Here is a 25,459-nt window from a genome sequence, read left to right on the forward strand (position 1 = left end):
CAAAGGCCCTGAAAGCTTTAATTTCTCAGTCAGCTTCGTACTGAGTCATGAGATCCCACACAGACACGCTATTTTCTGCCGAGGTTAAAATAGATTTGCTCGTTTCACATTACAGATTTTGTATTTGTCTTGTTCTTGGAAATTTTCTCAGTGGTTTTGAAATGGGTGAGGCTAATTTGGAACACGTTGACTTTTAGTACTTACACCAGTCATTACTTTTTAAAGTCACATTTTTAGGGGCTTTAAAGTTTTACTCACAGTTAAAAAAAGAGTCGTCCAAATAATGGTAAATACTCAAAGTCGCTCTCCATCCAACTTGACCAACCTAATGTAAACTTGAAAGTAAAATAGGAGCACTTCTTTAAATCCAGCTTTGCAAAGGTAAAACACAGAGTTATTACAGACAGATGATGTTGCCAGTACTGCTTCAAGGAATAGGCAGCTTTTAGGCAGTAAAATATTGTTTTAAATTAAAAGAAAATAGTTGCTTAAACACCTAAAATACAGCTTTGGGGATTGATTACTTTCAGTATGTGTCTGAATCTAAACTAGAACTCAAAAAATTGCACTTTTTGACAAATTGTACCAGGAAATGCCTAGGTGAAAAAACTTCCAAACCTATTAATTTTAAGCCATGTAGCCCTGGCACAATGATTTAGAAACTAGTTTAACTGCCAACTTACAAGTGTAAATATTACCAGGGCAACATAGTTAGATCATTTATGGATTGAAAATTACGTTGCGAATAAAATTCCCTTCAAATTATAGTTTTCTGCATTTAACCTAAAATCTATTTTGTCATATTAGACAAATAAAAGCACAGTGGGTGACAAAGTTACGTGGCTTTTGCCCAAACACTTAAGGAGCATAATGGTAGATTTCTGAACAAGATTTCCTGAAGATATAAATAAAGCAAGTCCACGCGTGAAAGAGCCTGCAAAATATGTCCAGAGATATTCTGTAAACATCATGAATTTAGTGAAATATTAAGGCCAAGCCACTTTTGCATGTCCTGGAACCATCTCTAAATTAATATGGAAGTTGTCTATTTCTGATGTCCTTTTTGCACACATGATAGCCAGCAGAGACTTCCTGTGGTACACACTTTGTGACTTCTGCTTGTATGTTTGGGGAACTGGAGTGTCTTGATCCTTAGGCAGTCCAATGGCAGCAGAGTTAGTGATGCTGCACATCTGAGGGTAGTGTCTGAAGCATTCAAACACATCCTTGCACTTGTCGCAGCTCTGCTCCTTTACTGCTATCACAGGAGGCTGAGCAGAGGAGTTGGATGAAGGGAAGTGGTTGTTGTGCCTTTGGATTGTGCGAAGTCTGACCCTGATTTCAGGCTTGGGGCAGCACTTAGCTGGCCCTTGGGAGCAGAGGCAGCCCCTTAGACATGTGTGGCATAGAGTACTGAGGTCCCTGCGCATCAGCCTGCGGACGTTCGGCCTCAGCATTAGGTAGATGATTGGGTTGTAGATGGTAGAGGACTTGGCAAACATGGCTGGTAAGGCAAATGCCAGAGGAGGGATGTTCTCAATGCGTCCAAAGGCTGCCCACATGGACACCACAGCGTATGGACTCCAGGCCGCAAAGAAACCGATGCAGACAGCAACACTTAGCTTGCAAGAAAAATATCACAGAAGAGGATTGAGTAACTGATACCATTTTTAGTACCTTAGCATTGTACATTGCAAACCATGAATATGTGTTATATTGGTATGTTTTTATGTAGCAGATACATTAGAGCTTAATGTTTCTTTACGTTTTAACAACGCTGGTGTTCGGTATAAATACTTACTTAGTGATGTCTTTGAAAATAAACCCCTTTTTTTGTGGTACAATCTCCGGTTGAAAAGTGATGCATTACTAAAAAACAACTGTTATTTGTTGTTTATTGGTCTCAAACAGTGGTCTCCACCTTGTGATGAGAAAGTCAGCCCATTCAATACGTCAGTTTAGAAACACTGAAATGTTACATATGAAACATACAAATGTAACATATCTGTGGTTTGCAGAAAGGTACAATGCCAGCATTTGCTTGTTGAGACTGACCTGTTTAAACAGTGTATTTAGAGTGTAAGTGTCGTGTTATTCTATACGATTCTTATTGACAGCAAATCCCATGAAATTACCAAAACCACTAAAGTGTATGTGAAAATGACACCAAAATTAACAAGAAATTAGAAAAAGGTACAGAAAAATCACTTGAAACAGTGTTTTCAAAAGAAGTCAAACCAATTTGTCCAGGTTTCAAAGGTTTAAATGCCTGTGAAAGGCATCCAACAGCAGCACGAGAAAACTAACGTGATCATAGTTTCAATGGTTAAAACACAGTAGGTGCTCTATATTTAGCAGATTGATAGTTTGTTGTAAACTGGCTCAAAATGAACTACAGTGCCATTTATTATGGTGATAAAGCGTGGCTCATTTATTTTCATAGCTCCTGGACAACAGGTCTGTGGCACAGAGATATGCACTACTCACTTACTGATAGTTATTGGCTGGATCAGTTAACTGTTGGTTTTAGTCTTTTCATTGTTTGTGGTGACAATAAGAAAAATACAGACCATCAGACTTATCCTTTAAAAGCACAAGATCAAATATTAACAGTGACTGGCTGGTACAGCTGACTGAATTTCAGCATTCATCTTCATTTCTGAAAGATTTATGGACCCATATCAGAGGCTTCATGGGCAAAAGGGCAGTTTTGTTAGTCTTTTATGAATAAATCTGAGAAGGGTATATGAAGATGACCATTTATCTGCAAGGTCAACATTATCTTCCCATCCACGACAGTACAATCAGAGCCGATTGCTGCTAATTAAAAGCTCCATCACTGAGGTTTTATTCAGGTCACAACCAATTGCTTCAACACAGAACTCTCCAGAGGACTCTGGTCTCTAAGGAGGAGCTTTGATACTTTACCCTGATCCCCCCACTTCCACCACCGGCACATTATCCGCATAACCATGTTGATCTGCGCTTCTTTCTTTCATTTGTTTTAAAGTTACTGTCGGCCACAGATATGAAGGACAAAAGAGTTGTTTCAGGCTTAGCACTATTATCGGTGTGTATATCCTGTATGCAGTTGTGTTGTACGTCGCTTTGGATAAAAGCGTCTGCTAAATGAAATTGTAGAAATTGTAGAATTGTAGTTGAAAGAGAACAAGCGGATTAATGATTCTCTTCTGGGCTGTGATTATAAAGAGACATGCTGATGATGAGGGTAAGCATGTAAAGGTGAAAGAGACTGCAGAAGTTCACAAACTTCATTCTTAAGCCTTTAACACCTGGATTAACATCAGTTTTCTTGTGCTGCATTCAGATGCATTTTAATAGCATTTAAACCTCTGAAACCTGAGAAAATTGGTTTGATTTCTTTAAAAAAAAAAAAAAACACACGGGAAAAATATTAGCTACCTGGCAAGAAATGAATAAATGATGACAAGGAAATTATATGAAAATTAACTTGGGAGATAATAACAAGGGAAAATGTCCAGAAAGCTACATTTATATACATTTAAAATTATGCATGTCCTCAAGGTTATTTTCTTGGGGGTCTGTCTGCTTTTTACTTTTTTCAGGTTGTTTGATTTTATGTTTTTATTTATTATTATAGGTAATTTTCTTGTTTGTTTTTTTTCCACTAATTTATTGCTAATTTTCTTTTTCTTTTTTAAAGGGTTAATAGTCATTTCCAATTGTGCTTTAAAGGATTATTCTTAGGACTTGTTATTTCTAAGATATTTAGACTTTGGGCACAAAGTGCAAAAGAACTTAATAGTATGTGAGTTAAATGGTATATTTGGCATGATAAAAGAAGTTTTATCAGCCAAAATTTCCCATTACCTTAACAATAATTCTCTGGATGCTGCTCATGTGTGTCTGCCTCGGTGCATGCTGCTCCATATTCTTGCGGGATGCGTGCACTGTGACCAGAATGCCCATGTAGGAGGCTGTAATAACGCAACATGGAAGGATGTAGCAAAAGATGAACAATGCCACAGTGAAGGAGCGTGCTGTAGAGTGCTGATTGGACAGGCGCCAGTCAATGCAACACGCGGTGCCATACGGCTCTGGTCCATATTTCCCCCAGTGAGCCAGCGGGGAGCTGGCAAACAACAAGGCATAAACCCAAGCGCAGGCAATGAGCAGACGCCCGTGAACAGAGTTAAACCTGTTACCTGTGAAAACACATTAAGATTTTATATTATTATCAGTTGAAAGATTTTGGCACAATCTTTTCCAATTTGCACCCCCAAAATTACACTACAGTAAAATGAGCATGTGTTCAGGAGCACTTAACTCCATTTATACACAGGATCTGTTTTTAACAAACTACTTAACTGTCGTCTGAATGCATCTTAAGAGCTCCATAGAGCGGGACTTAAGCTAATTATTCAAATGGGAATACAGCTGCATATTTTCAGACAGTCTTTCCAGTAAGGCATTCATTGTGTTACGCTCACTGAGGTACTTGTGTGAAGAATTCAAAGCTTTCAGATCCTGCATACTTTCTCACACTTGGGTCAATTGCTGCATGAAGCTGGCATGCTTGGCAGGTTGATGCCTTTAGATCAACTCTGAATAAACCAGCTTTATTTTTATATCACATTTCATACAACAGGGCAATTCAAAGACAGAGCAATAAAATATAGAAACATAATAAAGGATACAGATTTACAATAAAGGAGTAAAGATATAAAATATAAAAAGGTGATTAATTAGTAAATGACTTAAATAAAAATCACCATTAAAAATAGCAAAAGTGCAGAGAAGACGTGTAAACATTAAAATAAAATGATATAAAATCAAGTTTAAAATAGGTTTGTAGTCAGTACAGGGTGGAGTAAGCGCTGTAAAAAATGAACATTTTTAGCTTTGACTTAAAAGTGTTCAGAGTCAGGGCTTGTCTAAACCCAGGTTTGTGCTGCATGATAACAAAACGCTGCTTTAGCATGTTTCGTTCTAACTCTTGGGATGGTCAGTAGGCCGGTCTCTGATGAAGTCTGGAGTAATATGGTCATATTTCCTTGTTTTTGTCAGGACCCTCGCAGCAGCATTCTGAATCGGCTGCATTTGCTGAACAGCTTGTTTTGAAATGCCTACGAAAAGACTTTTGCAGTAATCTAACCTACTGAAAATAAAGGCTTGGGTGCGCCTTTCAAGGTCTTGCTCTGACATAATCCCTCTGACTCTAGCAATGTTTTTTAAATGGTAGTAGGCATATGGAGTCAAACTTAAATTTTCACAGCCAAATCAGGTCAGTAACTTCAAGGTTCCTTGCTCGACTCTTGGTTATAAGAGAGAGGGATTCAAGGTGAGAGCTGAGACTCTGTCTTTCTTTCCGTGGCCCAAAGACAATTATATCGGTCTTATCTCTGTTCAGTTGATGAAGGTTTTTGATGCATCCGATCATTGATTTGCTCAATACAGTGACACAGACAATCTACAGATCTGACGATTAATATATATCCTACAGTACATCAACATATTTCTCCTCCATTGTTGTTGCTGTTCAGCACATCTACATAAAAGATGTGACGGATGGTCTTAGAAGAACGTTCTTTGTCCGGCCCCTCCTCCAATGACAGTGACAATGACAAGCGCAATGTTTTACCCAAAGTTTAATATTTTTTTCTACTTGTTGGGATCAAAAAAAAAAAAAAAGCCAAACATGCAGTGCTCAGTGCAGAATAGGTAGTCAGTGCCATGTCACAATGCTGGGATTTGTGACATATTGTAACTATGCAGCACTCCCATAGGAAAATATTTTAAAAATTACACAGACATCAGCAGAATACACTTTTCTTTATGACGAGTCAAGTCACTGCAGCTACATTTGTCGCCATCTTTTATATGTTGTAGTTTTTGTTCTTCCATGCTGGTAGGCTTTCTCCTTCTTACTTTGGTATTTAACTGCAGACTAGAACACTTTAAGGCATATATGCTGCCCCGTCAGGTTAGGAAGAATTGCAGCCCTTGTGCAGTAACGGAGAAAAACGAGTATTGTCATGTTTTCAGAATTTAGGCACTTAGGTATCGATTCTCATGATATCCCTACTGTGCTACAGATAAATCCTCCATCACAAGTCTGATTTACTGTTTCCCATTCTCCCTGAAGGAAAATGCCATCTGATAAAAATCCCAGGATATGAGCTGCAGTCTATTTGGATTATTAGCATCACAGAGAGAAGACACTTGTAGATGCACATTATCGATTTATGCAAGCTTGTGTAACTGCTGAAAAGAAGATGATCCTTGATGGTTATATGGTCACAAAGGCCACAGAGCCCATCCTGACCAGAGCATGATGTCACACAAGAAAAAAATCAAAGTGTTTTAGCATTGGTGTGTTTGAGACTTTGTTACTGCTCTGTCCTTGACCACACAATTATCAATAGCTTTCACTGCCAAAACTGCCACTCAATTAACCTTCTCAGTCAACTTGTTATGAAATTCAGACCAGGGGAGTATGCCATCTAATGCAGACAATTTTAGATGGAGGTGGATTACCACCGATGGCTTAATGGGAAGCATGAATGCCATACATCATTGCATAAACTCCAGAATTCTACAGATTTTCCTCATTGGAGTTATTCTCCTCCTGAGTTGTGTTTACTCAAAGAACATCATCTGCAGTCATCTGTCATCTCTCAGCGGTGAAACTGGTGAGAATAGGATCCTTCACCAAGAGTGGCTTGATTCATAAGCCTACGAAGTTATTATCATGCACAACAACAGGATACCTGCAATATGGCGCGGTTATGCAAGAATCCGAGTCTCACAAGATGCTAAAAAAAATCCGTCTTTTCAAGCTTTAAGTAATGGATGTATGCCCACACCACCAGTGGTTCAAAACAGTCAGCACCCTGTGAGGGGCTACTGAGAGAGATGGCTTTGTTTAGGTGTTTGACAAGACATGAGCCGCTTTACACTGCATGCTCAAGGCAGCAATAATGCACTGTTGTGCCGCCTCACCGTTCTGTATATAAGCATGATCGCTTAAAGGGTGGGCAGAATTATTTCACCTCTGAGCCGGGAACAGAGGTAGTAACAGCTTCGAAATGAAAATTTAAAAAGTAACTGTTAGCAGTTAGTGTCTAATAGACAGAATGGGAAAACAGTGAGATCTGGGCGCTCCTTACCCTCCAAACAAAGGACGAGATCAGCAGTCATATAATAGAGAAGGGAAAGGATTGTTATTTACACGTTAATGCCATTGTTTGCCGATGCTTATGTCAGACTACAGTCTGACTCTGTTGTGTCTCACTTCACGCCCGTCTAGCTTCTTTTGATTCTGCAAAGCCGCACTACAATATGTATTCATACACTGGAGAAGAATAATGCCACTATCGTTTTGTTCTGTGTGAACAAGGCATAAAGAAGGGACCTTGTAGCAGCTCTATAGCGCAATCTCTGTGTAAAAAGGAGAGGCGACTGTCTAGCCAAAACACAAAAGTCCTGAAGAAGTTAGCATAGATGCAATAGCGTAATATGTATCAGAACTGGAGAGTATTTTTCCATTGAAAGACGAGCAAACATAGCAGTGAAGGCCTTTCTAGATGGAAAAGATGTTTTCGTTCTTCTCCCAGCTGGCTTGTGACAGACAGATTGTCGATACAATCCTCTGCCAAGTGTTTTTTTAGAGTGCTGGCCTTCTTCCCAACAATTTTCAATAAAGTCTTCTCCAATGGTTCTGTGTGACAAACCATGTTAACAGCGTAGGCTGTTTTCTGTAAACTGGGCACAATGGTCACCCGGTTTTCAACTGCGACCTGGACATGTTCCTGCCAGAGCATGAGCAAGCATGAGATTTTATTTTACTGCAGTTTCGTAGACTGGTGCCAGAATCTCCTTTTTTCCTCAGTGACATGCAGCTTGGCAGTTGTATCTATTGAGTGCCTGGATGACGTCTCGTTTTTCTGTAGGTACGCAGAAATGAGCATCGCCCTGGTTCCCTTGTCAAAAAGCCTATAGGATTTTTGGATTACTGTAAACTAAATAAATAAACATTTATGATACATACAAGTTTTGTTCAGCAGGATATTCTCGACAAATGAACACCACTTGTGAGATTTTTGAAACCTAAACGCAGTTGCTAGCAGCTAATGTTAGGATATAAGGAGCTACACCACGTTGCATGATTGAACGTCACCACATTAAGGCTGTAAAGCCGTGTTCAGAGCAGATGACGTTCTTTGGTCTAATTTAGCCACTTTTTAGCAACTGCCTTTTTTAAGACACATAAAAGCTTCAAAGTTAATGAGTGGGGTATTTACTGACGTACTGTGTGTCGTAGAAGAAAACGTGAAAGTCTCCTCGGCTTGTGTTAACCACAGACGTTATCTCAGGCTTGTAACCAAAAATCCCTTCAAAAAACCCATTGACTTTGAGATGAGAGAGCTTCAGGTGTTGAAATGCTAATGAATTTCTGTGTTTAAGAAATCATTACTGGGGTTCTCTAATTGGCAGGAGTGCTAAAGGAACATGGGGTAACCATCTGCATTGATACACTGTATGGTTAGCTAGTTCATGTAGAGCATGAACAGTTAAACTCCTCTAGTGCAGCAACAGGTGAATGAATAACTGACGTGTTACATCAGCCTAACATACAAAGACATCACGACTGTCAGCAAGTTGTAATAAAATGGGTGCTTCTGTAACCTTGCAGGGGGTGGGATACCACAGTGAGACTTAACATAAAAGCAAATCTAAAATTGTTAAGTGTCTCAAAAATTGTTAAGTTTAGTTTTATGATTAACTTTAAATTGAGATTTCTGTTTAGAAACCTCATTGATATGGTGCCTGGGAAATCTCTTGAGGTCAAACCGAAGGTCCCATTGCAATGCATTAACCAACATCACAAGTAATACGTATTGAGTGCAGCCCCTGGACTTGTCAGTCATCAAAGAAAGGCTAATGTGCAGTGCTCTGTGGAGGGGATTATCATTTCGTTTCCTTCCACAGATAAATCAACAATCAGCCACTTAGGGATGTGATGGTTAATCCTGTGTCCTTTCATTGAGCCAAAATAGCTTCTTTGAAGACTTACCATAGAGCGGATAACATACTTTCACAAAGCACACCATGCTTAGCAGAGTGAGAGTGGTCAGGCTGCAGATCCCAAACAACATGCCGCAAAAAGCGTATATGGAACACACTGTTTTCCCATACAGCCACCTGCGTAGGAGGTAATGCAAGAAAGAGAGAGAATAAAGCAAAGACAGAGAGGAAAGATCAATGGGGGAGTGGGTGAAGCACAAGAGGAGAATAGAATGAGCATGACAATCTGTGAACTCAAAGGTAATCATACCGCGAACCAAACATATAGTTAAATGAACCATGAAATGTGAAAGAGAGTCTGACTTAAAGGCACTACCTATATTAAAAATAATTTTCTCCATAGCATAAATGTATCCCATTCTCTGGTGGTAAGAACAACCACTTTGTCTTTGTTCCTATGCTTTGATAGCTGTTAATTCAACAGTGAACTGTGATACCTGTGGTAGAAGCTTGAAGTAATCGCCATGGGGTAGAGAGACAGAGTTAAGCCCAAGTCACTGACGGCAAGGTTGACGATGAAGCACTCAGCTGGTTTCAGGAGGTGCTTTTTCTTGTAGGAGACGTACAGCAGTGTGGTATTGCCAAACAGTGAACATACACCTGCAGAACAGAGCAAATGTTGTCAGTGCTGACTATGTGGCACAAGACTGAGGTGCTAACGTCAGGGAATTTGTTTTTCATCCAAACCTTTTTGGGGTGTTTTGCCTAAACTACGAGTTGGCTACTTTTTCTATATGCGTCTCTTTTAATTCATTTGGACATAAAGTTTTCAAATATTTTTTATTTTTTTAGACTAATAGACACTTTTTGGGAAACATTTTTTAAAGAATTTGTTTATCAAATCAGGAGAGAATCTGGATGGTGAAACAGTCAAACAAGCACAGGACTTTTCCCAAGGAGACCAGTGCTAGTGTCCCAAGTAAAACCAAGTGAACTTTAAGTTATTTTAAGGTACTTTGTTATCATGTTTCTTTTCCTAAACCTTACCTACTTGACTTTATGTAAAGTATGTAACGTCCAACTATGTTTGTTATGCTAGCCTAACCTATGTAACTGAGTTGCCTAAACCTAACCTACGTAACGTAAATTGCCCAAACCAGACCTACGTAACTTTATGTTAAGTAAGTAATTTTACGTTAGGTACGTAACATTACATCACCTAACTATGTTTCCTTTTCTAAACCTTACCTATGTAACTTCACTTAACTCAACCTAACCTACCTAACTTAATATGAAGTACCCAATTTTACGTGAAGTACGTAATGTGATGATGTCCAACTATGTTTCTATTTAACTTTACTTGCCTGAACTTAACCTACATAATTATACATTAAACACGTGACTTTACATGAAGTGCGTAACCCAGCCATGTTTCTTTTCCTAAACCTAACCAGCGTAGTTTTACTTGCCGAAATCTAACTAGATAATTTTACATTAAGTATGTCACTTTACATTAAGGACGAAACTTAACATCAAAAAGGTAACGTGCAGAGGCCATTCGTGGGGTGCTAATTTGTTAGATATCATACGAACTGTTGTATGAGAATACATTGATCTATCGATACATAGATAGATAGATAGTTACATAGCAGGTGACGGCTTCACAAGTTACATTTCTTTACTGAATGACTATCTTGAGCACCATCGACAAACAAAATAAACATAACTCTAACAGCAGCAAAAAGGACATGTACAGAAATAAAACAGTATTACGAAATAATTGTTTAATGGTTGTCAAATGGCAATCTTTAAATTAGTAGTGTCAAAGTGTCAGTAAATATCCCAGATCCCTGTCTTCTCCTATCGTGTTTTCCTTCTTAAAGTGTGCAGCATGGTACTCTCCATGTTACCAAGATCAAAGACTGAAATGAAGTTAACCTGGCCATGTTTTTTTTGTTGTTTTTTTTTCCCATACATGGCCCAGCCATAGAATTCATTATCAGTGGCCGCTTACATTGTTGTATCAGAAGCACAGATAAAACATGAACAGTTGCAACACTGGCTGCGTCACCAGGTCTATGAATTGATGTGCGCATGTCTGAGAAAGGAAGATTTATACATAAATTGAGGAAAATGTCGATTGAAGTTTTGCACATAATGGGTATTACATGTAGGTGGAAGTAGAACGCATATCACTTAGTAACAGTCAAAAACCCAACAACAAACATGCTTCTAAGGGTTTACCGTGTGCTGTCTTGCTTCATAATGCTACTCATTTCAGCCTGAGCAAAACAAGTAGAAAACTCACTGAGTACATTTTTAGTGTTATTAACTCTTTGCCATCTGTAAACAAATAATGGTTTTGAGTTTCTGTAAACTTTACTCACCAAAAACAGAGTAGACCACAGCCACGGTTATATCCAGTGGCACAGGTATGTTGGAGTGGAAGGCAATGTCTTCGTCTAGTAGCCCCATCTGCAAAAGTATTTTCAGGAGCAATGTTAAGGGTTGGTCTCACTCATAATACATATATTAGCTTTTTATCTGTGTACTTAAAATTGTTAGGGTGTGAAAATGTCATGCTTTGGCTTCTCCCTGCGTGTGATTTTTGTTTTTTTAACAAGTCATTTTATAGCTTTAAAAAACTTGGATCAGTGGGCAGTCGTATGGAATTTGGTTTGGGAGTGTAACTTTTTTTAATGTCTGTAACTGAATGTTTTTTTCATGTGTCTCCAATCCAGAAGAGAGGACTCATATACAGTACCTCTGAGCTAACCACATGACATACCACATTATTTAATCTCTCCATTGCTGTGTTTTCATGCTGCCTCAGTAGCATGAAAACACAGATGCTGACTGACAGATATGGATCAATGGATGACATGAGGGTCAATAAACAAATGATTTTATAATAGGTAACAGGGAAATGCACATCAAACACATCCAAATGTGCTACTCCTGTGGTCAACCACAGGACTGGATTTTCCGAATTCTAATAGTATTTCAAATTCTGCCAGTGCACCAGATTTTTACAGCTGAACCATTACATGTATTCACTCTCATTCAAACCTATTTAGTAGTTTAGTTTGCTGGAACTTAGTATTTACAGGCTTGTATTAATCATCCCAATGCATAGATTTCTCTATACCATTCAGACGATCCCCCTTTATAATGCACACTGTACTTTCAGCATCTGTACATTTGCTTTAATGAAGTTTATTTGCATAAGCTGAACATGGAACAAAACAGTCATGTGTGCACAGCACACTCTTGCTTTGATGCACAATTCGTGTTTTTTCCTTCCTTTTTCCACTTTCGCTTATCTACACTCATCAGCCAAAACATTAAAACCACTTGTAGATTGAGTGAATAACATTGATCATCACGTTACAATGCGATGTTTACCTGGGAAACCTGGGATTCTAGGACTCGTGGATACCACTTGACACACTTCTGGACTTTTTTAACCCTCTGTTCACCTCTTGCTCTTTTCTTTATCCACACTCTTGTCCTGTAAAACAGGGATAGCCAGCAGCTACCAGCTAGAGCAAGTTAAATGTACTAAGTTAAACAGAGTGAGGGTTTGTAGACTGCTTTATAGCCCCTCTACATCATTTGTCTCTGTCACTGTGTGGTTTGGTGTAGGCTTCCTAAGGCCACAATCTCTTTGCATAAACATGCTTTTGTCTGAGGCAAAACTTTTAATGGCTGCTTGTGAAAGTGTGAGAAACACAAGTGTAAGAGCCAGGGGTGTCAAAGTGGAAGTGATTACCTAGGGCCCTGGTGGGAGGGGGCCCTCAAAAAAGTCTGGCATGAAAAATTAGGTTTTGTTTTGATTTTTTTTTTTATTTCTAAGTAATTAGTGCCATAACTAAATTGAAACTGATTAACTAAATAACTGGAAAGACTGAACTTTTTTCAAATAAAAAAAATCGTGTAAGATCTCGGGGGCACCTTTTACCCATTAAAGACGCAGAGTAGTTGAATCTGCCCCTGCACGTGGATTTGTTTCTAAAGGCAGTTAGAGCCGATGAATAACTGCTAAGGCTGCTGGAGCAGCAACGTAGGCTATCATGTCATGCCCCAAACAAGATGAATTTAAGAAAAAAGAAAGAGAGAGGGAGAGATAAAGACAGTAAAATGAAAAAAGGCAAACTAACTTTTTTTTAGACCCATATGCATAGGGCCCAGAATTTGGTGCTATGCCCTTGAAAGAGCTATAGGGAATCGAAATTTGGGTAAATAGCGCTTTTTTTGTCTGCACAGTGTTTCAGTCCTCTGCTAGTTTTATTCAGTTATCACAAACTTACTGTGCGCACAGCGGTGCAAAGCGCATCCAGATGTGCTGTTACGCACGCTTCAGCTCCATAAAGGGGCTGCACCGAACTGACCGTTTTCAGCGCTTTAATTAAACAATTTAAGCGCAACTAACTGATGAGTGGAGGTAGAAAAAAATAGTCAGGAACAAAAATATTTGGCCTAAAAAAGGTGACTGTGTCCATAAATCAGTCAATTAATTTGGATCAGGTTTCTAATCCAGTGTTCCGTGTTTAAGTTACACTTTTGGATGTCCTTTAATTACTGTCCAAAACTGGCCTTTTGCAGCAGTGAGGGCACTTACTGTACAACTAATGATGCATAAAGTTTTGTTAATTTGGCAAATTAGTTGGCCATGTTTGTTACATGACCAATGACAGCGCACAGATTCAATTTCGCCACATATTTTAATCCGGTGTCGCCTCTGACAACATTCAGATTTAAATAGCTGACAAGACCGCTTGGTCTAATCGGTATGTCAAAGTATGTCAAATAAAATGTCCTTACCTCGGGGAATATGTGCTGAGTTACCGAAATCCGTGTCCTCTAACGCTGCGCTTGATCCAATTAAGGTCCGAGTAAGTATCCAAAATTACTTTTGAACCTTTTCACAACTGGCTCTTGCTTGCGCCAAATGAATTACCAGAGATCTCCCTTCTCCTCTCAGCAGTAGCAGAAACTCCACAGAGGGCTTCACACTGTGTCTGGTTTCTACTGTACGTCTGTGCAGAAGCAGGAGGCTTCACTGTACTGAGCTGCAGCGGCAGATCCCCCAAACTGCACGCAGCTCTAATCAATGAATGACGTCAGCTACAACTCAACCCAGAAGCGCGCGCTCACGTATGGGTTTATTGTGGGGTCTTGTTTTGAACATAATAATCTCAGAAATTAAGATGCTTGCACGTGCATTTTTATTTTGGGTTTGTTAATTCTTAACACAGTGCCATAGTGTTAGAAACTGATATTTATGAGTGCGCACGCCCCTAACTTCCACCCCATTCATAAATGATTTACTATAAAATACACGACTGTACTTTTACCATTTCATTTGAATGAAACATATGGAAATAATCTACATGTTTATGATTCTGGCTAAAGCATAATATGGCTCATGATTATTTATATTATATACGTATAGTTGAGAGTATTTCTACAAATATGAAATACAGTTAAAATAATAATAATAATAATAATAATAAAAACAACAACTCAAAAATCATATTAGTTTGGTAACACAATAACACAATGTTGAATCAGTCAGTCAATCGATCCATGTGGACAATGGCTGACCATTTGACAGCCACAATGAAATTTGAAAGAAATCATTGATGTAAAATACTATTTTTTTTTTTTTTTGTTTTTGCTTTGACTACAGCTTTGGGGTTTAAGTATTTCATTTTTTTTCACAGATTTTCACTCTGTGTATGTCCTGTACAGTATCTGCTCATTTCAGCACAGCATTTACCACAGTACAGCAGACAGCAACACATTTCATATTGTCATGGCTCTGTGCTTTGTTACAATGGATTTACAGTGAAACACGAACCAATTTAAAAGGGTAATACCACCCAAATTAATAATTATAATATGTTATTTCAATGGCTTAGGAAAGTTCAATTATATTTGTGAACATGAGCTACTTTATCTCAATGATAGAAACCAGAGAAGGACATCTCATCACAAAATTTTTGTGATGAGATGTCCTTTGATGTCCTTTCACTTTTCAAACTTTTTTTTTCTCTTTTTCTTTTATACCCAAATGAGTTTTATTCTGTGTCCCCAGTTATGAAACAGAAGATGCACTTAAATACTCATAACATTCTCCTTGGTGCTCTTAAACAATTCATTGTCTGTGGAGCAGCTCCAGACTTTATACCCTATAACTTCACAAACTGGAATTTTATCACTGTCGTTCTTGGATATGGTAGAGTGTCGTCCACGTTTACTAATATTTGTGGACTGTCCTAAATCATAGAAATAACATGTTTGATTTTTTTATTTCTTTTTTTTGAAAGTGGGCATAGTTCCCGTTTAAAGTGCTGACTTTCAGCTTCTAGGGTGTTGGTGGATGCTCACATCTGTATTGTTCTGATGTGTAGCACTCATAACCCTTTGTAGCCAAAGTGTCCAATATTTTCAGAAATTTAGAAACGTGATAAGTGCTATTGTTTACAGCAAACTATTTTAAATCAAAGCTGAAAGTCACCATCTTGACCTTAGCCATCATTTTCTTTTAAATGCAATGTGCTGGTACATGAAGCCCACACAACAAAACTGTGTGACACTCCTTTTTTATGGCTTTTTAAAATAATTTTCTGCACATTTTTCTGTGATTCAGCATAAAAAACTGTACATTTGAATCTTTGGAGACCTTTGCTTTTGCTCTTTACTGTTATTTAAGTATAAATTCTTTGAGCAATTCTGTTCCACATGAGTTTGAAATAATAGGATTTCAAAGGGGTTGCAGGGGATGAAATGGTTAAATGTAAACCTTTGTTGTTTCAGCAGTGTGTTGCATTATGGAATGAGTGCCAATTTCAGCCCCGTAAACATCCCTTTCGATATGATTTTCTCAGTGTCAGAAATGATGTGCTGCTTTTTAATTACAACTGGATATTGCATGTGCCCCACAAAAACCATAAATGAAATCAATCCCAGTGAGTCAAAGGGCACATACAGTGGCACTTGAAATTAATTTTGAATTTGTCTCAGAAAATGCAAAAAGAGAAACAATCCATTTTGTCACACTTTGAAAGCAGGAATGAATTATCTTCAAAAGAGTCTCACACAGTGAGAATATTGCCTTGCACGCCACTTACTCTCCTTCTTTCCCATATGTGTGTGAATTTACACACACACATACACACGTACGAACAAATGCACAGATAAAGGCTGGAACAGATTGAGCCAAAGCTTGAGATGAAAGCTGTGTTCAAGGTGTAATGGTGTTGTCAAAGAATTAATTGTGATGGTCACAGAGGGTAGAAGGAAATGAATGTCCACGATAAGATAAAACACAGCATGAACATCAAAGTGGTCTGGTGGTAATACAGAATAAGCATTTAATATAAAGTTTTCCCAGCAAGAAAAAGCTGCAGCTGCTTGTAGATAGTCATGACGACAGAGGATTGGGCAGAATATTAATCATGCTTTTTTGAACATAGCACAGTTCATTGGTAACAGTGTTTATGCACATTCAGTGGCTCCTGGCATAGTTCTATTTGTGAAACATTTCAGTTGAATAGAACATTTGTTTTGGCAATGAGAGTAACTGACCACAATATTACAGTGATTTAGCAACCCAATCGGCAGAAAAAATGTTGGCATTGTTTATTTCTGGAAACCATGGACACATTACGAGTGCACATTATTAAGTTGCAGAAACGCTGAAACCTATAGTTTGGTTAGGTTTAGGCACAAAAAAACACTCAAAGACCATGTTTTGGCTCAAAATACTTGGTTTTGGGAGCATAATCCAGGCTGGAAATGCATCCATATCTCAGTAAAACAACAACCACTTTTTGTGGCACTTTCCCGGCTGGCTAAACAGCGGCAGGTTGCTACAAAACAACCACACTTTGTGCCTAAAAAGATGCTGAAATCACAGCAATGACAGTTTCTCTCCAAGGTGACGCATCATCCTCTGTCCCCTCCACCTCCCCATGACAAAGGTGACTCATAGCCTATACATCGCTGATATGATATGTACGAAACTTGCAAATTTAAGGTATTAGTGGTTTGCAGAAACATACAATGCCAACATTTTCCTCTTTCAGTTGAGCTGGATGTAAATCTTTGTAGCATATATTTGCAATTAACATGAAGGGGTCATCATATCTGCAGAAATATTTCAGTTCCACCAATACTGTCACCCCGAGAGTCACACTGGTGAAAATAATAGCACACCAACAGATATTTCCCTGCTCAGGTTCAGTGGCTTAAATCCATCAGATTCTCATCTGATTCCAATTTCAGCAAATGTAACCAGTCAGTTCAGTTATTTTAGTTCTACATTTAAAGATCTGTTTTCATTTTATTTCGTTTTCCATGTTGTCTAGTCTGATTGTATGAAATAATGTCCGTAGCTGCCGTGTTGTCACCCGCTGATTTGTGGACTCTCATTTGGCAGTTTGGCATTTCAGCCGTCAATCGTTATTATTATTTGTTTTAAACACAACATTATAAGCTTTAACATATAAAACACACATATAAATAAACTATGCTGCTCAACATCAAAGGACTTTGAAAATCAATACAAATTTACATTTTTCCATTTTTTCCCCTCACAGATTTCAAAATAGTCATCACCAACATATCCTATACAAAGACTCTCATGAATATAGCAGACTGGTGTACATCAACATACATCAACATATTGCAAAAAGAGTTTCCATGTTTTCAGTCAAAGTTAAGATGTTAAAAAGTTTTTTACATGTACTGACAGTACAGTTGCTGGGTAAGCTCTGGGAGGAGACACTGGATCTAGTCCAGTGTTCATCTTTAAAATCTTGCTCATTCCCCCCAGAATACTTAAGCAGTATACCTGAAGTTTGGGACAAGTCCAGTAACAACGGGTGAGAGTCTTTTTCTTACATTTAGAACATTGGAGGGACTCGTATTTAAATTTTGACAGACGGTAATTTTCTTTGCATTCTCGCAGATGTCCTTTCATGTTTCAGCTGTGATTTTTACCCCCAATTTACACCTGGTCTCAGCCACTCCAAATACATTTTAAAGACTCTCCTCACAGTCAGTGCAGCAAAGTTCAAACTCATGATTATTTGTTTGCATTACCTCAACGTATTGTAGTTGTATAAACACTTCAGTCTCTGGAGAGCAGTGCTCTACTTCACACACAAGACTTTCCTCACTGCTGTTGTCACTTTTCAGCCTACTGTTGATTTTCAGAGAAGTGAGACTTTTTCCTTCAGCTTTATGGAACTTAAGGCAAGCAAGAGTCCCATATCACAAAAACTGGCCAAAATGTTTTGCCTAAAAGGTTTCATGTGACACTAAAACTCTTGCATTTGTTTTTTTTTATGTCTGCCTTTATATGTGTTGTTTCTTGTATGCTGTGTGTTTTTCATTCACAGGTTTCTCTGAAAAAAGCGATGATTTGCAGTTGTACAGTACAAAGTACAAACTTTTAGAATCTGCACTTTTGACAAGGGGAAATCCGATAGATAGATTTTGTCTGGAGACAGTATTATTATGTGGCCAAAAAGGCACACATTTTATAATTTTGGTCTGTCATATTAAAGGGGAACCAATTTTTTAAATGCATACATGTTATTCCTATGATCAAAGACAGTCCAAATATATTAGTTAAGATGAACAACTCTCTCCCAAATCCAAAATCTAGAGTGTTAAATCTCAAATTTGTGAGTGGGGGAGAGCACTCTGGGGTATGTTTTGAGTTTAAGGAGTTTCTTTAAATAACATGAGAAAAAAAACATAATGTCAGCTGTCTAGAAAAAAACGTTATTTATAATACTTTATTTTAAAAAATAGATTTTTTTTCAGCATTTGAGGTCTTTTTTAATTTTCTTTTTTTAAACCTATTTTCCAATCATTTTCTTGTATCTACTTAGTCATCTATTTTTTGGGCGTTTCCTTGTTAAATCACTTGTTGCACTATTCCCATGTTTTTGAAAGAAATCAAGCCAGTTTGCTCAGATATCAAAGGGTTAAACCCTATGACATCACAACTTTGAGAATTCCTTCTCTGTTTTCTGGCTTTGAGAGAGAAAGTAGCTCATGTTCACAATGTATTGAACTTTCTTAGGTCAGAGAAATAACAAACTTGAATTCCTAATTTAGGGTGGTGTTCCCCTCTAGGACCTGAAAATAAGCAGAATTACTTTATAAACTAGGATTTTCTCACAGCAAAACAGTGTGCACTTGAGGTTAAGTTTATTTAACAGACATCAGAAAAAAGACTGTTCATTGTTGCTGCAGTACAATACTCAAAATCCAGTTCAATTCTGAAGCACAATAACATTTCTGAAATCTTTACTGAATGAAGAACTTAGATGTGATGATGTGATGAGATACTGTACTCAAATGCCTTATCCCCAGTGCTCCATGCTATGCGGGTTTTAATCTATATGTTAACGAGAAAATGTGAATGCAGAAGGAATGTACAGATACATGCATCCTCTGATCATGAGATCAATGAAAATAGTGAGCCTGTTATTAATGCAGTGGTGGAAAGGGTTGAGATCTTGCTGTGCTGAAACCGCTCACAGCAGGATTGATCTGCCTGAGATCAGCTGGTTTAAAGGAACATTATTCTGTGTGTAAATACTGAAGCTATTCATGTAGACATCACAGAGTTCATTTGAAAGTCTTTTTTGAAAGTGTTAAGAAGTTTTTAATGGTGGCGCAGGAGAACTTATGAACTGCAGGTGGTGATACCAATGGATTATATAGGCGTTATGACAATTTACCTTTACATCCTGCTGTTTGTCTAGTAAGAATTAGGTTTGACTCAATAGCAGAGATAATATTTTTTTCCTCATTCATGTCATGTATAAACTGCAGTTTCAGACGTGTATCATGAGTACAGAAAAGTGCATAATTCACTGTGACAGAAGATTGGCACTGAAAACGTATTGATTGGTTGTCAGTAAGTGATTCTGGTTCTCTGCTCTTTTCTAATCCAATGTAGAGCTCTGTCTCCCTGCATATCGTGAGCCAGCCGTGGAGCTCGGGGCCACAGCGTGTCCATTGAGAACAGCCCAGCTGGGTAACATGGCGGCCAAAACAAAGCTGGCAGCACTCCATGATAAATTGTAGATATATAAATCTACGAAAAGTAATACTGTAAGTATTATAATTTGTATATAAACTAAGTAATCATGAAAAAGGAGGCTATGTTCATGTGACTAATGCGCCACAAGCTGTCGGGTGCAAACCTGGAAGCCATGTGATGTAGTATAAAAAGTGGCAAAGTCAGCGTATGGAGGTGGACGGGTGGTGGTTGGGTCAAACTGGACTTTGACAAAGGAGACACATGTTTGAGTCTTGTATGAAATCAAAAGTCAACACTGAGGTGTTTTTTGAGCCAAAGTGTGTTCACAGCAAAATAGCCTATTTACATCTTTGCAACCACAGTGGTGTGAAATCCTTGTGATACAGCTGGGAGGCACCTGCAAAATCCAAGAGTCTATCAAACGGCATATAAAATACATGCTCCATATTCTGGGGTTTTCATAAAAAATTAAATAAATCCCTGTTGATATAAACAGAAAGAGGGGGGGCTATAGCAAACCAGTAAATCACTTTCTATTAAACCCTCAGGTTACGTATCGTATTTATGTTTTGTAGATACCATTATAGAACCAGAGGCCACTAACCAATTAAAATTCATCATCCTCAAATGTTCCAGCGCTTGAAGGTAGAGGTGAAGCTACTATAGAGATTTTCTGGTGAAAGTAGCCACAGTTTCCTATCGATGTTTTCATTGCTTTTCTGTTGCTAGGGGAAGAGTTTTCACACAGCCACTACATTAACAAACATTGGGACAGGAAATACAAAGCAGCTCATATAAATGTTCTGTAATGTAAAGTTAGAAATGGTCGATATCATAATTCACCTTCCAGTGGATGCTAAATTAAATCACGCACCAGACCAAAGTAAAATAGCTCATATAATCCTGAACTATACCTTGAAAGTACAGGGTTAACTTGTAGCACTAATGAAGCAGCGGTGTGAACCTTAGATATCACAAGACGTGCTCTGGCTAAGATGAGAGTTCATAAAAAAGGCAGATGAAACAGGAAATTGTTCTCACAGTGCAGTGCAGACACCACCTACATGAGTGAGGCATCTTTTCAGTACAATACAAATTAGTCACTCAGCACCTTAATGCAACAATAGCATTGCCTGACAATAAGGTTTTTTTCAGAGGGGGGGTAACATGCACCAGGAGTCCATCCCAGCACTGTTTACCAGGTTTTTAGTCCTGCGTTTTTTCAGGTGCTCCAAATACTTGTGATCAGCTGCAGAAAAATGTGGCCAGACCCTAAACTGCATCAGTTCTGCTCTATTAGCTCCATCTATTGCACAAATTCATCTTTAGAGTAAAATAAAGCAGAGGCCAGGAAATATCAATAAGTAATCTCCAAAGCCTAAAATATGACACCACCTTACCACTGAAAGCTGTGTTTGATTGTGTCCTCCTGCTTTGTCCCAGTTCCAACATGATCAAGGGCACAATGAACTACAGGTTTATAGACTTTAAAAGCTTACAGAAAACCTGTCTGATTAATGAGACATGAATTGGCAGAATCTTAAATAAATTGACACATGCATGAGTCAAAGACACAAGAATTTATATAGTTTTGTTGTTTCTTGGTTCAAAATGTTTGAAAAAACCTCTTATTTGGGATTTTATGTTCATTTTTAGGTTGAGGAAGCCACTATGATCACAACAAGGGGTCTACTTCTATCTCTGCCGCCACCTTCAAGACAGTACAAATAAAACTCTGATTCAAATCTGTCCACACACCAAGGATACAGTGCTACTGAAGGAAGAATCCAAAACAGGCTCAGCCAACATCATTCAACCACAGAGCTGCTGCCTTCAGTCCAACCTGCTCCTCCCGTTGGATAAAACAGTTACAGCAGCATCAACTTAGATGTGCAGATGTAGATATGAAGATGTGCGCCATCTAGAGGTAAGGAAAGCAATAACTTTTGACATTATTTGCCACCTGCAGACAAGAAAAGGCATTTTTTGTACTTCTGTGCCACACAGTAAGAATTTAAGCAATGTTTTTCTGATGATCAAGTGTTGCAAAATTATTGAATTTCTATTTATTTGTTGCACGTCTCAAGTATATCATTCTACTAAAAAAAATAACACAAAAGTATAGCACTATAGATAGATAGCATTAGCAGCCATTGATGGTAGGTGGCGACAGTGGCGTGTACATTTGTGGCTATTACTCATCATTAGAGTGCCTCAGGAAGTGAATTTGCAAATCCTAGATTAGCAAAGAAATGCCCGCCTTCCTTATTTTCCTCTGCCTATGATTGGCTCCTCTTGCCTAAACTTAATCAACACAACCAATGACAGCATCAAGTACTAGTCAGACTAAGGCATGTCATTCCTTTCCTTTCCTAACTGTTGCAAATTTGCCTCCAGTGATGACTTATTTATGTAGGCCGACACAGAAGTTAGCATTGCACTGGTCCCCCAGTCAGAAAGTTTATAGGGCAAAAAAGGGGGTATTTACTGACATATTTTATGCCGTAGAACAAAACATGAGTTGAACAAAACAAGTTTTCTAGCTTGTGTTAACCACAGACCTTATTTGAGGCATCTAATCAGACACCCATTTAAGAAATCCATAGACTTTGAGAAGAGGGAACCAGCTAAGTCATCTCCGGGTTTTAGGACTCCTAAGTGTAAAAAGTAAAAGTGTAAAGTAAGAATGAAGTAAATGTTAGGACAGCTATCCAAAATGAATGAATATTTACTTCATTCTTACTTTCATTGAGGATCAAGCACCCAGTGAAAAAAAGTTTAATTGTGAGTGAGCACATTGTGTTTTGTTTTATTTTTGAAAATGTAAAATATCTTCTTGAATTGACTTGTACCTCACTGATAAGCCTAGACATTATAAGACACCACATTTTATTTCACAAAGTGTAAACAACACGATTGTTTATAACACAAAGAAAAATTACATATTGTAGAAATAAACAGAAACGGCACTTCAAAATACAAGTTCTGTGCCTGAAATTCCCTGTAATTCAGAATACAGGATGTATGTTGGGTTTTCTATAAACTTGACCACTTGACTTGATCATGAGTCACTTTCACAATTCACAATGGACCTGTGACCTACTTTTGGACTAAGACCCACCAGTTGGGAACCACTGGTCTAAAGTATATGTCATATTTTTTTAAAACTGCAGGAAAAAGTTGCAAGAGATAGAAATGTCTTTCACTGCTAAAAATAAATAAATAAATAAAAAACATAAATAACCAGCTTGAGCAGATCCACTGAAGTATAACACAAAGTACAGTACATAACATATCAACAACAGTTTTCAAGTGAGACATCAGGGATTCTTTGTCAGTGTGGACAGTTGTCGATATGCATCTTTGATGTGATCTTTTTGTATTTGTAAGACTAAGAGCATCTTGTTCTGTCTTGCCAGTCAACAATCAGCGTAGCACAAAGCAAACAAGACGTCACAATTATTGTGTGCATGTGCTCCATATGTTGCAGTGTAAGGATATTATTGAAAGCAGTCTTTAAAAATCTACTGTTGCCACGATCTTTGACTTTTAAGCTGGAACTGTTGGAGGGCAGAGCACAGTGTAAAGGAGCCGATATGATCAATTTCTGGAGCAGTCTCTGTGGTTCCCTGCCTTTTCTCTCCTGGTCCATGTCCCTCTCACTTTTTTAAAAAAGTTATTTTATTTTTAAATTGAGGTATGGCAATAATTTCCTAGAAATATAGCATTGCAAACATAACCACACTTTTCATTTCTACAATGCACTTGTACAGAATATCATACATGTCATAGCTGCCATGTCCAAAATGCCCATAAAGCATTACTATGAGAGAGTCCAAGGTAATGGTTGTATGACAAAGAGAAAGCAAACGCAGGCTTGTAATGAGCTTTGAACCACTTGTCAAAGCCTTGAGAATAATACAGAATCACTGAAGTATAACCGAAGGCTGCATTTTCCTCTATTGAATGTAAAATTACACTAAAAAAGAGTCTGAATGAAATGTAGTGATTTATTCTTGATCAATAAAAGTATTAGTTTAGTAAAAAACAGAAAAAAATACAATGCATCACTCTGGCTTATCGAGGATAACATGATTTCACTAAAAGCTGCAGTTTACTACTGTATAAGTATGCACAAACTGAAAGAAAAGGCGAGTAAAACATTCTAAACTACATTTTTACCTTTAAATGTGTTTGTTTCGCTGTCTTATTCTGAAAGGTAAGGAAGAATTACTGTTTTACTGCAGCTAATCTGCAAATGTGTAAAGGTTTGTTAGCAGATAGCAGGGAAGATTGAAGTTGCTGTGTAACTTAGACCCTGTACAGCTCTGTCAATCATCCACTTGTGACAACGTTTCATTTTATTCCCTGCGGTCCGTCTCTTATTTCTGTGCTGATTGTAAGTGCTCAGTACCTGTCATCAGCACCGTCTCATATAGAGGGACAATTAGGGTCATGATGGGGAGAAAACCTACATTTTCACTTGTTCTTCAAATCGCATGCCTCTTATGTGGCACTGCCCTTTGCTTGGTGAGCTTTATTTTATTAAAATCCTGTCATATGATAACTAGAAACCTGCTTTCAATACATTTGCAAATCAATAACATTTGCATTTTAATTCTCCTGTATTCAGCCCACAACAAAAATACCAGGTAAGTGATTTTTTTTTAAGAAAGACAACTTTTTTCTCGCTTTCATTTCAAGTTTCTTTGCTTTATTTTCACTCAATCTGAAATCCATTTCCACAGACTATGATGTGGACGGTGGACGAGACCTTGACATTTTTGACATCAATGAAGGTATGTAAACATTTGTTATCCACATATCTCCAAATTATGATTAACTTGTTATTGTAAACCTATTTTCCTTGTGCTTGGTCTGCATAGAGGCTGGGTTGGATCTTGTAGAGGGGGACATTGTGCTCGATAAGGTATGTTAGTTAAACTGTTTTCAGTATTCACTTGTGCAGCTGAATGTTCTGAAATATTGCTTCACCTGGAGTAATTATGTTGTTTCTGTCTTTGTGATTGCTTTAACTTACGGCCAAAGACGCAAACTCGTAACTCCATAATAGGGGATCAGTACAGGTGGCCAAAGACGATCCCATACTACATGGAAGATGACTTGGGTGAGAGTGACTGCTAGACACTGGATTTAAAAATGCTTAATGTGTTTGTTTGTGAGGAATACAGATTGATTTATGCAAAATATTTACCTAAATTAGTCCTGTGGTAAGCAGTGATGGAATGTAACTAAATGCAAGTACTACTGTTATATATTACCCAAGACTATATAAATCAGATATATAGCTCTTAATAATGATAATAATAATAATAATAATAATAATAATAATAATAATAATAACTTTATTTATAAAGC

General features: G+C 37.9%; 1 protein-coding gene and 1 long non-coding RNA gene across 2 annotated transcripts; one reads left to right on the forward strand and one right to left on the reverse strand.

Moving 5' to 3' along the window:
- Positions 1-986: 986 nt before the first annotated feature.
- Positions 987-11,484, reverse strand: opn7a (opsin 7, group member a). The gene is made up of 5 exons (XM_042496958.1): positions 11,397-11,484; positions 9,507-9,669; positions 9,059-9,186; positions 3,853-4,187; positions 987-1,622 (listed from the first exon to the last, which is right to left on the reverse strand). Exons 1-5 carry the CDS (start codon positions 11,482-11,484, stop codon positions 987-989), a joined length of 1,350 nt encoding a protein of 449 aa, XP_042352892.1.
- A 13,227-nt stretch (positions 11,485-24,711) lies between these two features.
- On the forward strand, positions 24,712-25,197 carry LOC121951089. Its single transcript, XR_006106380.1, has 4 exons — positions 24,712-24,732; positions 24,829-24,879; positions 24,967-25,010; positions 25,130-25,197. It is a non-coding gene; the product is annotated as an uncharacterized LOC121951089 (long non-coding RNA).
- Positions 25,198-25,459: the final 262 nt, after the last annotated feature.

The sequence above is a fragment of the Plectropomus leopardus genome, chromosome 12, assembly GCF_008729295.1.
Source record: "Plectropomus leopardus isolate mb chromosome 12, YSFRI_Pleo_2.0, whole genome shotgun sequence".
In the NCBI taxonomy this organism is placed as follows: domain Eukaryota; kingdom Metazoa; phylum Chordata; class Actinopteri; order Perciformes; family Serranidae; genus Plectropomus; species Plectropomus leopardus.

What these genes read in the sequence shown, in the direction of transcription:
- opn7a (XM_042496958.1), bottom strand. Translation starts at nt 11,484, where the DNA reads ATGGGGCTACTAGACGAAGACATTGCCTTCCACTCCAACATACCTGTG. An exon ending in TGTGGTCTACTCTGTTTTTG is followed by an intron (nt 9,670 to 11,396) that starts GTGAGTAAAGTT and finishes TCTGTTCTGCAG; the next exon opens with GTGTATGTTCACTGTTTGGC. An exon ending in TCCAGAGAATTATTGTTAAG is followed by an intron (nt 1,623 to 3,852) that starts GTAATGGGAAAT and finishes TTTTCTTGCAAG; the next exon opens with CTAAGTGTTGCTGTCTGCAT.